The sequence below is a fragment of the Rhodamnia argentea genome, chromosome 7 (genome assembly GCF_020921035.1).
Source record: "Rhodamnia argentea isolate NSW1041297 chromosome 7, ASM2092103v1, whole genome shotgun sequence".
NCBI classification, from domain to species: domain Eukaryota; kingdom Viridiplantae; phylum Streptophyta; class Magnoliopsida; order Myrtales; family Myrtaceae; genus Rhodamnia; species Rhodamnia argentea.
The window spans coordinates 21,397,512-21,410,773 of record NC_063156.1 but is presented as its reverse complement, the minus strand read 5'-3'; the positions used below and the strand labels follow the sequence as shown (position 1 = coordinate 21,410,773).

The 13,262-nt window shown below is 42.7% G+C and overlaps 2 protein-coding genes across 4 annotated transcripts; one reads left to right on the top strand and one right to left on the bottom strand.

Annotated features, from left to right (window-relative positions):
• The first annotated feature begins 214 nt into the window (after positions 1–214).
• LOC115734819 (homeobox protein knotted-1-like 6) lies at positions 215–6,344 on the top strand. Of its 3 annotated transcripts, none has more exons than XM_030665767.2 (5): positions 215–639; positions 789–914; positions 1,192–1,333; positions 5,731–5,972; positions 6,078–6,344. In XM_030665767.2, exons 1-5 carry the CDS (start codon positions 283–285, stop codon positions 6,231–6,233), a joined length of 1,023 nt encoding a protein of 340 aa, XP_030521627.2. In that variant the 5' UTR covers positions 215–282; the 3' UTR covers positions 6,234–6,344. The 3 variants fall into 3 exon arrangements, with proteins under 3 accessions (XP_030521627.2, XP_030521626.2, XP_048138495.1); XM_030665766.2 differs by having other exon boundaries at positions 5,725–5,972; XM_048282538.1 differs by lacking the exon at positions 789–914 and having other exon boundaries at positions 5,725–5,972.
• A 2,030-nt stretch (positions 6,345–8,374) lies between these two features.
• Positions 8,375–11,786, bottom strand: LOC115734978 (LRR receptor-like serine/threonine-protein kinase GSO1). The gene has a single exon (XM_030666017.2). It carries the CDS (start codon positions 11,540–11,542, stop codon positions 8,633–8,635), a length of 2,910 nt encoding a protein of 969 aa, XP_030521877.1. The 5' UTR covers positions 11,543–11,786; the 3' UTR covers positions 8,375–8,632.
• Between the last annotated feature and the right edge of the window lie 1,476 nt (positions 11,787–13,262).

Sequence of the window (13,262 nt, the reverse complement as noted above, 5' to 3'; positions counted from 1 at the left end):
CGCTTCTCAATGCATCATCTGTCTCTGTCTCTGTCTCTGCTTCTTCCAGATTTCTTGTTCCACACACAAAACCAGAAACCCTAATCTCGCTCCGTAGTCCATAGTCCCACTCAAACATGAATGATTGAACACTGTAATCCACTGTTTGCTCAGCCCCCACTCTCTCTCTATCTCTATCTTTCAGACATCGACCTCGTCCTCGTCCTCGCTGTACTTCCGTATATACAAACTACCGACGCGGGAGCACCGCGAGCTGTTGCCCTCTTGGTATACGCGTGCACAATGGAGGAACTGTACGGGCTGCACGTTTCCATGGAGGCTGCTGTTCCGGAGGACCTGCAGGTTTCTCCGGGAGAAAGTTACCGCAATCATCATCATAGTTGTCACCTTCCTTTTAGTAGCTTTGTTCATCCGCAAGGCTCGGCGTCCTTCCACCTGTGCGGGTCGGACCACCACCAGTTTTTGGTGCCGGGTTCGTCGGCCGCATCGGATGCGGGGTCTTGCATGGTTGCTGTTGCGGACGACGGAGAGGAGGAAGAAGATGACGTCGGCGACGATGTCTCGAGAACGCTTCGAGCTAAAGTCGCTGCGCACCCTCTTTACCCTAAACTGCTCGAGGCGTACGTTGATTGCCACAAGGTATGGTCGATAAGACTCCTTGGCCTACTTCAAGCAAGTGGTTTTTGCTGTTTACTAAGATCAGAGTTCCGAAGGGGCACTTACGCGAAGCACATAGCTATCGCGTATTGAATTAATTCCCGGTTCTTTTCTCCTTGCGCCGTCCGCAGGTGGGTGCTCCACCGGAAGTAGCCGGTTTACTGGACGAAATCCGGCGACAAAGTGACGACTTTTCTATGGTCGCAGGATCTGTTACCACTTGTCTCGGTTCGGATCCCGAACTTGATGAGTTCATGGTCTCTCTCTCTCTCTCTCTCTATATCAAGTTTCTGCCTGTTTTGACCGAAGCCCTAGTCAATTTTACTCGAATTCTTTCAGCTTTCCTTGCTTTCGGACATGGACGTTTTGACTTTGCGGCACCAGCTTGGTTTTGTTCTGGTCTTTTTCCCTTCTTTTCGATCCTCTTCTTCTTCCTGTATTTTCTCGAGGGCGAAACTCGATAATCTCCAAGTCAATATTTGTTATGGGCAGCTCAAAACCGAATGGCATCACTCATTGTTCTTAATTACGTAGGAAACTTACTACGGGATGTTGGTGAAGTACAAATCGGATCTGTCAAGGCCGTTCGAGGAGGCAACCTCGTTCTTGAACACCATGCGTGACCAGCTCAACACTCTTTGCCACGGGTCATCTTCATCAACCAACTATCTTCACGGTCTCTCTCTCTCTCTCTCTCTCTCTCTCTCTCTGCGCGCTGTTCCTTAGAAGATGCCGCGCCCTTTTTATAGGGTAATATTCATTAAAAACCACACCGAGAAGAAGAAAACATCTCTAGTCGCTGTAGAAATGGACTAAAGAAAGCCTCCCAACGAAACCCTAGAAAGGAGAAGGCCTTTTTTTTTTTTTTCCTTCTTACCTTTCTAGTTTGTGGTGAATGTCCATTCAAATTCAGTTTTGACGTTAACTAAGTATTTGGTTGCTGGTGTCTTGACTCTCTTAGTTGTTCTTAAGTAGCTCAAGAGTCGTAAATAACTGATTGGCTTGCCTTGAGCCGCTCTTAAGTAGACCAATATTGTGCTAAGAATGCTAAAAGACTTGAGTCGACTTTAAGGAAACATTTGCTATGTGTTAGCGTAGTTCATGATAACGCCTCGGTGATATGGATGGAAGGAATTGACTGGAGGAGAATGACGCTTTGATACAGACTTCTGCTTCTGAGAGTTGAAAGTTAGTTTTACGTGAGTTTTGTACTTGAGAATAGAACCCTCCTTTTCAATCTGCCTCTTCAGCTTGTTTGCCATTGAAGAAGATTGCTTTGACAGCCAGCGAAGGACAGTAAAACTTGCTGTGCATACTTCATATGTTTGTTAACTAACAACCAGTCAAATTAGAGCGCTTCCTTTGAGGGTTTTCGCGAAAAAAGTTAAGCAATAATGTCACAAATGAAATGAAGTATTGCATTTGCCGCGTCCACATTCTCTATTCATTAACTATGTTGCGTCCAGATTGAAATCATCAAGATTGGCAATGCTTGTGAATTGCTGAGTACCTTTTGTTTTCGTCTCTCGAGAGAGTCTCGGATGTCAATATGTGCCGTCCAAAATTGGTCTGAGTGACGCGTCGCTCCAATGTAATTTTTCTCGGCTCTTTTCTTTTATTTTATTTTAAGGACAAGGAAGCCTGTCTTAGATGAGAAAAAATTGCTATAATGGTTTTCATGATTTTGAAAAGGAATATGGGAACGTCGAATGAATTAATTGGACTAAAAGTGGTCAAAAGAAAGCAGCTGCTGGTTTTGGCCAGGGCTTTCATACTCTATATCTAATCATAGGAACAACTTTGAGACTCCAAGTCCCTGCAAGGACACATGAAGTGCATCTCAGTATATATAATTCCATTACATGGACTCTGGAACAGATTTCTTTTCTCAGACACCTTATTGGTTTAGATAAAGACAATGTTGATGTTGTTTGATATAATCTATTGAGTGCCTAGTGTGTGTGTGTGTGTGAATGCTGTTCTTTTCTTTTGCATGTTGTGTTCTGTTCTTTTTACATCTCAGCCACTGTCATGGCAGTTTTCGTGGGTCAATCCATGCTTTAAATGACCTTAGAGTTCTTTATTTGCTCTCAACTTTTTTGTTTTGATCGAGGATCAGTACAAGTTCCTAAGGAGGATGACCTTTTCAACCGGCCATTGATAGAGAAATATTATTTCCTCCCTGAAAAACTGTTTTGACGGTGGACTTGTACTTGCATGTCAGATGTTGAAGATCTAGAATTGTTCTCTTGCACGTGAAATAACTCATTAAGAATTCTCATAGGATGTTGAGAATATAAGGATTAGAACATGAGCTCATGGGCAATTGACAATCATATCAACCATCAAAAGACAGAATCCTCATATTTTCCTTGTCGAAGTCACACCGAGCACTTGTATGTTGCATAACAGGCAAAGTGAATGTTGGAATTCAGGTTGCGCAGAAGCATGGTTTTGATATCGATGATAGTTTTTGGTTAGTGATGTGCAAGTGTATATGTATGAACTTGGTAGAGTATGGACAAGGACCAAGGTAGGATAGTTCAAGGGATATAGGCTTCATAGGCATCGCCTTAGAGAAAATACTGTTTCACTAGATTAACAAAATGGTGTTACATAGTTGGAGGAGATGATGTTGGTGTTGGTGGAGGATTCCAAGTGTATGGAGTTTATTCTCAATTCGCCACATCTTTTTACATGAATGAGCTATGGCCTTTCTACAGGCATTTCCACCGACTTAGGACAACCGCCTTAGAGGATTCTTCCAGATTTCTTCATAATGAAGCTAAACTGTGTATTTTTTACTTCCAACTCCTCTTTGCTTGCATCATACATCCACCTAGAGTAGTCTAGATTGAACTAGATTCTTTTTTTTTTGCACGGACTTGGACAGAATAACTCTTTGACCACAAGCTGGATCTTAACTAGTTCCAGCTGGACATCCTAGTTCTTCAAGTTCTTGACTTCATGATTAAGCTAGCCACATTCTCAACATAGTTGTGGCAAAGTCTAGAGAATTTGTAAAATGGATCAAAATAGAAAAAGTACAGTTCCGAAATATGGTATTATACTCGGAATGCTGAGATTGGTCTTCGTGAAGGAACAGTCGGAACACGACATTTAAGTTAACGGCCCTCACTCAACACTCGGTAAAAATTTTGCCAATGGACTTGGTATACCAGTTTTGTAAACCCAGTTTAGAATACCTAGCACTACTCTAAAAAAATACAATGTTGGCTAGTGTTCCTGTCTTTCCTTGCCTAACTTCACTCCTTACTTTGATTAAATCAATTTGCCATCCATCTCCTGCTTTTGAGGCTGCATGCTTAATAAAATAATGATACAATCCATGAATTTCCACTGAGGACAGATGAACTTTGTCCCACAGCTCAATGCTTTAATCTTCTAATCTTTTAGTGCACTTAAGGAAAGATTATGCGTGACCCATTGCCTCGGCCTATTTTTAGCATATTTTGTGTGATAAAGCTTCCTCAAGTCATTCTGGTGATGTGGTCCTCAGTTTCTGCATTTATATATTTTCATACTATGAGCTTAAGGTATGTTGATGGCATAGTCGGTGTTTGAGTAAGGATACCGTGCACATGTGAGAGTGTACTTGGCGGCGCTCGAGTTTTATTAGTATATGAGAACAATGTTTCAGGCCATCTGTTTGAGTTTCTTCGTGACATTGCATGACAGATGCTCCTCAAACTTTCTGGTCAAATTAGTGTTCCATAATCTCGCGTCGTAGAAACCTATATTGGGACATGGTTATGCAATTGGCTATAGTCTTATTATTAGTGCCATGATTCATCAATCTTTTCCAAATCAGTATCAGCAGGATGTTCCTTTTCTGCTGGTGATAACATAAATGATCATCAGCACTCAGATATTCTCTGTTTGGAGCATTTTTCTTTACATCGCTGTGACTCAGTTGTTGAAGCGAATGTGTATGGTAACATTCTATCTTGGCCAACATTGCTCGACTCTTTATTTAGAGCTAGCGCCGACCATAGATGAGATTCATTATTTATAGAAGGAGGACTGCATGAGTCAATGTTGTGATTTTGGACGCAAGTATTGTCCCGGTCTTTGTTGTCCTGTGAACATTTTCATCACTTGGGATCGGGTTGCATAAATCTCATTTGTGAAAACGCAAACGTCATCACTTTTGGTGAAAATGAAAAAGCACGCAGTGGCCAATTTCTCTGCAGCTCTTTCTTTTTCGTATGATATTGGTGATGGCTCAGGACAGGTAGGGCAAGTACAGAAGCTTTTTTCTCCATGTGAAGGAGGAGAAAACGGGAGAGACAACGGAAAGGAAAATATGGGAAAAGGACAGATGAAAAAAGTGAGGAAGGGGTTTGTCTCCCGGGTCTGACGCTGCGGTCTGTTCCCTTTTTGTCAAGAGAACACACGAAGAAACGACAACTTCTTCTTCATCTTCAGACTTTCCCTTCTTCTGCCAAGTTCCAGGGTTTCCCGGGTTTTAAGGATATTTTAAATGAGAAGACTTCTCAGGTTCCCATCTGACCAGTTCGGGGGGAACGAGGGGAGTTATGTACGTTGGGTTTCAAGTCTCTGGTTTGAGATGGAGACTCAACCCGACCCGACCCACTGAGTCGGATTCGACATCACCCACCTCCTCCATCCTTGAGCAGGAACAGAAGTGGGTCGGGTTGCAGAGCATCATAAATCACATTGGGTTCTGTTCTGTGTACCATCACCTGCACGGGACTCTATCCATTCTGAGCCCATTTACTCAGCTCATGTCCAACTCTTTCGGACAATCTTGTTTGCGCAGGACCTACTCTTGCCTTCCTGCCTGAAAATAATAACAGAAATTTCGAAAAAAGCAAAAGAGAAAATGCTCAGCATGGCTACGCCTTGTTTTATCTTTATTGGATGTGCTGTTCCTATAATTTGTGACTCCACTGGATTACCTCTTGAAGATTATTTATCCAATGTGACATTGAGTCTTGTTGTGTATCTTATGATTTGTGATGAGCAAGCAAATAGTAGAAATTAATCGTGATGGGCCTGGCGTTTTCCCTTTTCTGTTACTAGTGACAGAAGATTGCGCCGGGTCATCTGAGGAAGATCTTAGCGGAGGCGAGATCGATGTGTCCTCGGAGGGCAATCGGTCCAGGGAAGACCTGGAACTTAAGGGCAAACTCCTGCACAAGTACAGTGGATTCATCGGGGCTCTAAAGCACGAGTTCTCCAAGAAGAAGAAGAAAGGGAAGCTGCCGCGGGAGGCCCGGCGGTTGCTGCTCGACTGGTGGAGCATTCATTACAACTGGCCATACCCCACGGTAAACATTTGCACTCCATACATGCTTAAAACTAATCCTGGAATCGTCTGTTATTTGATGTGGGAGGTGAGAACTAATGTGCTTGGTGTTCCTGAATACATGCAGGAAGCGGACAAGCTCGCGTTAGCAGAGGCGACGGGGCTGGACCAGAAGCAGATCAACAACTGGTTCATAAACCAGAGGAAGCGGCATTGGAAGCAGGCCGAGAGCATGCAGGCCGGCATCATGGAGAGTCTGTACGGACCGTTCTTCGCGAATTAGTGATATCAGGTGTTAATTGCAAAGATTTCCTGTGTAGGATCACTGTATGAGTTGGGGAACCTTTCTGCCTCTTGGTTTTCCATGCAATTGAAGATACTCTCCTTCTTTTTCTTGATTCAGAGGGCGTCGGCCGTGTGTCCTAGTGCTGCCTTTACTAATTGGATGATTGTTCCAGGACTGTGACATGATCACTCCTGACGATTCCTTTCCTATTTGATGTTCATACGTGATTGAAGATTTGGCAAAAAATGTGACGCTCTCGAAAAATATTTTTCAGTGTTTGGTTGACGCTTGAAAATGAATTGAAAAATATTTCCAGTACTTTAGTAAGAAAAATGTAATTTGATTTTTCGCGTCGTCATTTGGTTGAAAATTGCTGATACAGACGCTAACTGTCCAACGTGGCACAACAAGCGATTAGGTGAACAAAATTTTTAAATTTTGTAGGAAAAATCGATTTTTAATTTTTTTTTTTTAATTTTATTGTTTCTTTTCTTTATTTTTCATTTTTCTTTTTCCTCAGCTGTGATCGATAGACGGCAGCCACAGGTGAGCTTCAGCTCGCCAGATCCCGACAAAGCCAGGTGAGCTTGAGCTCGCTGGCCTCGAGTTAGCCAAGATCTGATGAGCTCGAGGAAGAAGGGGAAAAGAAAAAGAAAGAAAGAAAAGAAAAGAAAAGAAAAATAAAATAAAATAAAAATAATTAAAAAGAAAAGGGATGTGAAGGAGTGGTGAGTTTATTTTCTATTAATAGAATACCGAAAAATCTGGAATACTTTTTTTTATAAATTATTTTTCGTGAAACAAACAGAGCCTAACTCTAATAACATCGAACACGGTTGTGATTAATGGAAATCCCTATGCGATTCAACTGGGGCATGGGCCTTGCAGGGACGGCCCATATAAACAAGCAGCCCTCCTTGATGAAATGATAACGACTCGAGCAGAGCAGGCCCTTATTGGATTCTCCAGGCACGCGATGAGGTGCCCCAATATCACAGATTCAAAACTTCAAAGTTGATGCCTTGTTTTCTATTAACAAAGACGGAGTCATGAATAATCTTCAGGATGATGACAATACTCAAAGAAGTCAAAATGAATGGGGTCTGAAATTTATTCCGAAAGGAAGAGAATTGTGAAGCCTAGGATGAGTATGAAGTCGACGACGAAGAGCACGGGCGATGAGTGCTGCTAGATAGCGGTTGTGTACCAAATGCATCGAGGACTTTTCTGCTTCTGTGGACAGCACGCGTCTTAGTGCGCCGTGCTATCGAGAAAATCCTTGCCTGTTCGATAACTTCGACTTATTTCGCTCGAGTCGGCTGAAGATTCAGAGAGCTATGCATTGAATCGGACACGAGTTGGTGATTCCTAGTGGTGGAGTTTGACAATGGCAAGAGCGCATTCCTACGTTGGAATATTAGGAAAGTGACATGAGCCGTCATTCCTGATAACAACAGCACAACTGCATGCTCAACTCTCCTTTTCGCATTGTTTCCTGCAAGAGCCTCCATTTTCCAACGCGCTTCTTCAGTCACTGAGCCGCCATATTGAACCACGTCCGAGTGAATTACCATCGTCTAGTTATATTCGAGAAATAATGGCACAAATAACCTCTGAACTTTTGCCCAACATGCAATGTGATCCATGAACTTTAAATTTATTCATTATGATCCCCGAACTTCACTCCAAATGTGCAATGTCATATTTGAACTTTTAATTTGTTCAATGTGGTTAATAAACTTTTGGTATATGTGCAATACGGTCCCTGGACTATTTGAAAATGTTCGGTGTAGCCCTTCCGTTAAGTTAAGATCGGGGAAAACGTTGAATATTGGTCCGGTGGCTAAATTGAACATGTATAAAAAATCTAGGGATTACATTGAACACATTAAAAGTTTATGGATCGCATTGCACATTGAGCTAAAATTCAGGAATCACATTAAACAAACTAAAAGTTCATGGACCACATTACACATTAGGCCCAAATTCATGAACTATTTTTTGTCATTTTCCTCATATTTGAAAGAGAAGGGTTATCATAGGAAAGTCATGGCTCTAGATGTGCAAGGTCAGTTTTCTGACCTGCACGGCTTAAGGTTAAAACTATGGCCAGTGAATTTAAATACGTGCACCAAAAGGAAACACGAGAACTAGCAGTATCAGTGAGTTTATACACGTTGAGTAGACATAATCTTTGCACAATAGTGATACACAAAGACAGCGAGGAACCGAAACTCTCAGCACTGCTGTCTAAGCTTGCGAAACGATCTTAACTTATTCGTTTTGCAAAAAGAAAAGGACTAAGAAACAGTTGGAGAAAGAACGAAGGAATACTGTGGAAATCAACTGAAAACTCAATCAAAACATGGAAGGACACAAAAACAGTCGATATCTCCTCATACCGATGTTCTGTCTGGAGTTTCTGTATCCATTTTGAGCTGGAAAATGCACGTGCTCGAGGGGTGCTTATTGTGCGAAGGCGCCAACCAGGAGTTCATCTTCCAGTAGTTGCCGTTGTTTCTTCTCTTTTCATTCCCATGGATCCACATATCTTCTCTCTTGAGCTCGGCTATGTTTCCCTCGGAGCTCGATATTAGGACTCTCCGCCAGTTGCACCAGATTCTCATCATGATGTAAAGCATTGCCAAGCATATCACTGCTGAGGTAAAGACGATGGCTGCCACGATCCCCGCGACCTCACCTTTGGACAGTGACTTCTCCATTGCTTTTGAGGAGCACAATGCTAATGGTGGGCCGCAAAGCTCCTTGTTTCCTATGAAAGAGCTGAGTGGGAATCCTGAAAAAGTTGGAGGAAGTCGGCCCTGGAGATGATTGTTTGACAGGTTCAGCATGTGAAGGCTTGTCAGTTTTCCTAGGGAAGGTGGAACTTCTCCTTGAAGCTGATTGGAAGACAAGTTCAACCTCTCTAGCTTCACCATATTCCCGAGCGAAGAAGGGATCTCGCCCGAGAATGAGTTCCTGCTCAGATCCAGGATCACCTGCAATTCGGTTAGCTGTCCCAGTTCGGACGGTATTGGACCTGTAAGGAAGTTCTCTGAGAGTCTAAGTTCAAAAAGCTTTGTGCATTGCTGAATTGTGGAAGGAATCGTGCCCGTAAGATTGTTCTTTTGCAAATCGAGGACGTTTAGAGCGATTAGACTTCCAATCTCCGGTGGAATCACTCCTGAGAGATTGTTGCTACGGAGGGAAAGCTTGAGGAGCTTTGAACAATTTCCCAACTCGCCCGGTATTGATCCTAGTAATGCATTGGATGAGAGATCTAGTTCCCCGAGTTCTTCTAGTCCCCCGAGCCAGGAGGGTGCGGTGCCTGTGAAATTGTTGTTGCTAAGTAGGAGGTGTTCAAGTTTTCCACAATTCGATAGCTGAGATGGCACATTTCCATCCAAATTATTGAAAGAAAGGTCCAGAAATCTGAGCTCGGTGAGCTGGCCGAGCTGAGAAGGAATGTTGCCAGTGAGATGATTGTGGGCAAGGCGGATACGGGTTAAATTCAATGACATTCCCAGTGTGGAAGGGATGGGGCCTGAGAAGCTGTTGTTTGTAAGATCGAGCGCGGTCAACAGATTTAATCTGCAGAGGGCAGTTATCGTCCCTTCGAGTCGATTATGAGAAAAGTTGATTTTCCTCAAGCTCTTCAGAAGGGAGAAAGATTCAGGCAGTGGACCCTCCAAGGAGTTATTGTACAGTGTGATCGTGCTGAGTTCCGAGAGAAACTGGAAAGTGGGTGGTATAGTTCCGGAGAGCTTATTATCGGCCAAGGCCAGAAGCTGAAGCTTCGTACAGTATCCCAAACTCGGTGGGATCGGACCTGAAAATTCATTCTGCCTCAGGTGAAGCACCACCAGATTCTTTAGCTTCCCGATCGTAGAGGGAATAGACCCACTAAAGTGGTTCCCAAAAAAATCGATTTCAGTCAAGCTTGAGCAGTCAGTCAGCTCTCTAGGAATGCTTCCCGTCATCCGGTTGTCATACAGGTAGAGGGTGCTCAACTTGTCTAGCTTGCCGAGTTGCTCTGGTAAGCTACCTGTGATCATGTTATCAAAGAGATAAAGATTTTCCAGGGTGCTAATGTTCCCGATCTCAGGAGGTAGGACTCCGGTGAAGCTATTGTTGTTGAGAAGGAGATCGGTGAGCTTCTGTAGCCTGTTGAGGCTCGATGGCAGGGACCCCTCAAAGTTGTTATCTGACAAATCTAGCTGTTGGAGCGAGGAACAGTTCATTAACTCCATGGGGAATTTGCCGGAGAGTTCATTACGAGCGAGAATGAGCTGTCTCAAGCTTGAGCTGCTCGAGCAGAAGTTGTTTGGCAGTCCGCCCGTCAACATATTATCGGATAAGAACAGAACTTTTAAGCTCTTCAATTCGGTACTAGAAAGGCTAATAGACCCGGAGAGGTTATTTTCCGATAAGTCAAGCATTTCGAGCTGAACCAGCCCAACGAGCTCTCCAGGGATCTCCCCAATCAGCTTGTTTCCGAGCAAATTTAAGTACCTCAAATTAGAGAGACCACCTATTTCAGTTGGAATTGGTCCAGTGAGGCTGTTGTTCGCCAAGTTCAGAACTTGGAGTTTCTTCAGCGATCCCACCCAAGAAGTAATGTCCCCTTCCAACATGTTGTTGGACGCTGCAAAGTTTTCAAGCGCTTCGCAGCTGCTAATCTCTTGAGGAATCTGGCCGCTGAGACAGCTCTTCTGCAAGTCCAGAGAAATCAGGTTCTTCAAATTTCCAATCTCAAGAGGAATACTCCCATTGAATTGGCAATAGGCAAGGCCTAATACTCTTAACTCCGACAAGTTGCCGATATCCGGGATGATCTTGCCGCTTAAGAGGTTATCTCCTATTCTTAGGACTTGCAACTTTTTCAGCAGGCCTAATTCCGCAGGTATCTCGCCGGAGAGGGAGTTGGAATAAAGGAGGAGTGACTTCAAATTTTGGAGCTTTGAAAGCTCGGGAGGAATCGAGCCGGTGAAGGAATTTGACGATAAATCAAGCATCTCTAGTGAAGTGAGAAAACCATATTCGGGTGAGATTGGACCTGACAGCCCAGAATTCATCAAGTTCAATCCCACCACCTTTGATCTGTTGTATGAACATGTGACCCCGTACCATCCACATACATGAGCTTCTGGAGACCAATTGTTTAGAACTCCAGAAGGATCATTCAGTTGTGCCTTGACTCTTAGAAGCCAGTAGGGTCCCGACGGATCATCTCCTAGAGAAACATCAAGAACAGCACCAAGTATACTGAAGAACAGCAGGAAATGAAACATTTGACTGCTTCTCATTTTGGAATGATGCGTGCTGGTTCAATGGAAGTTCTAACTTAAAGTGTCGTATGCTGATTCCCAAGATTCCGAATCTACACTCGAGAAATTCGATTCCATGCAGAGTTTAGAATTTTAGCAGGCAAGAACCAGCTAAAGCAGTTGAAGCTCAAGAGACAGGAACAACAGAACAAGGAGTGACACAAGGAGAGAATTTGAGGAGGGAAAGTTGGAAGAGAGATGGAAAAAGTTTAAAGGGCTTAGGTAATGTGTCTTGGAGTTTATATAGCTCTATTACTTAGAGTTGTTTATTGAGCTGTTAATGGAAATTAATTAAGCTTTAGGCCACTCAAATCATTGAGAAAGGCGGTTTGCTTTTTTACTCTTCATTTTTGGCTAAAAGGGTGTGTGAGTTCCTTTTTCCTAACTTCTTTTCTCAAGGCAATGATGGAAAATCTTAGCATGCTGTTCAGCTTCTGAGATGAGAAAGTATGTGGGGGATAAGATAGTGTGACGAGCATTGCCAAAATGTCAAGAGAGTTGGGAGAGACTGACCCACTTGTGCCTACTAGACAGTCCAAGAAGTGGACCCTTCCCCTAGGCCTATGCTTGATAATGAAGTCTGTGTCAACTCAAGATTCGATCCGTGATCAGTATGAAACATCGGATGATAACGAAAAGATGAACAGATCTTGCATCAACAGTGGCCCAAAAGAGTATGCAGAGATGACAAATTCCAATTTTTTTAACGCCGTGAATAACTTAAATTTTGCATCCAACAGCTCAGAAAGGACATCACACATCTTTCTTCTTTTCTGTGTACAGAATTGAGAGATCTGATCAGCTGACTTTCAATTATTTTCCTCATTAAACAGGTACAAACCCATTAGCTCAGTGGAAATTGTGTCATTCTCTGCAAGGGCATATGAGACTATTATCATTCAGACATTTCATATTCTTACCACTAGGAGTTTCTTGGTCAAGCAAGTTACTTGAATACACTAATGTGAAAGAAATTGAAACTGTACAAAGCTTACTCTAATCACGGTCAACCATTATTTATCCTTTTTTTTTGGTAAAGTATTTCTCCTTTGTTTTAGTGCTTCACATTCCCACTTTTTTGGCACACTATTCCCCCCTGGTCTTATTCGGTTTTGAATCTTGTGATTTGTGAATTCAGACATCAAATATTCTCTTACGACCTAAACAACCTAATACCCAATTAAATACAGGAAAAGAACAGACGACCAGAACAACCACACTTGAAGCAGGTTCACCACAGAAAGATGACCCTTCAATTATGTTCAGACCCAAAGATCATGCGAATCCTTGCCTTTTAACATTGAGAAAAAGGGGAAAAAAAAAATCCAGTTTTGGCCATTTGCATTATATATTTATACCAAGATCAGAGAGGAGAGGATATTGCCTCAACAAAGAGCCAAACAGATGAGGACAAACAAGTTCACATCAAGATTGGATATTCTTTGACAGGGATGAATTGTTTTCCTTATTTTTTTCAGTATAGCTCTCTATATCTCTCTATCCATCAACTTTACTTAGTTTCTCAGGATTTAGGCAGGGGCAACCAATATGGATTGAAACTCCCCACAGGCTTTTTTGTCCCACCAATATCTCCAGACAAGGAAACAGAAAAGTACTCAAATTCACCAGGACCATTTGTTATCCAAATGCTTAAAGTTGCACTTTTTGTGCTTTTCAATGAAGAGAATGTCAGCCAAAA

Excerpts from the sequence above, each read along its gene's own strand:
- LOC115734819 (XM_030665766.2), top strand. The coding sequence starts at position 283 with ATGGAGGAACTGTACGGGCTGCACGTTTCCATGGAGGCTGCTGTTCCG. Across the intron at positions 1,334-5,724 it reads ATCAACCAACTATCTTCACG|TGACAGAAGATTGCGCCGGG; the intron begins GTCTCTCTCTCT and ends TTCTGTTACTAG. Across the intron at positions 5,973-6,077 it reads ACAACTGGCCATACCCCACG|GAAGCGGACAAGCTCGCGTT; the intron begins GTAAACATTTGC and ends GAATACATGCAG.
- LOC115734978 (XM_030666017.2), bottom strand. The coding sequence starts at position 11,542 with ATGAGAAGCAGTCAAATGTTTCATTTCCTGCTGTTCTTCAGTATACTT.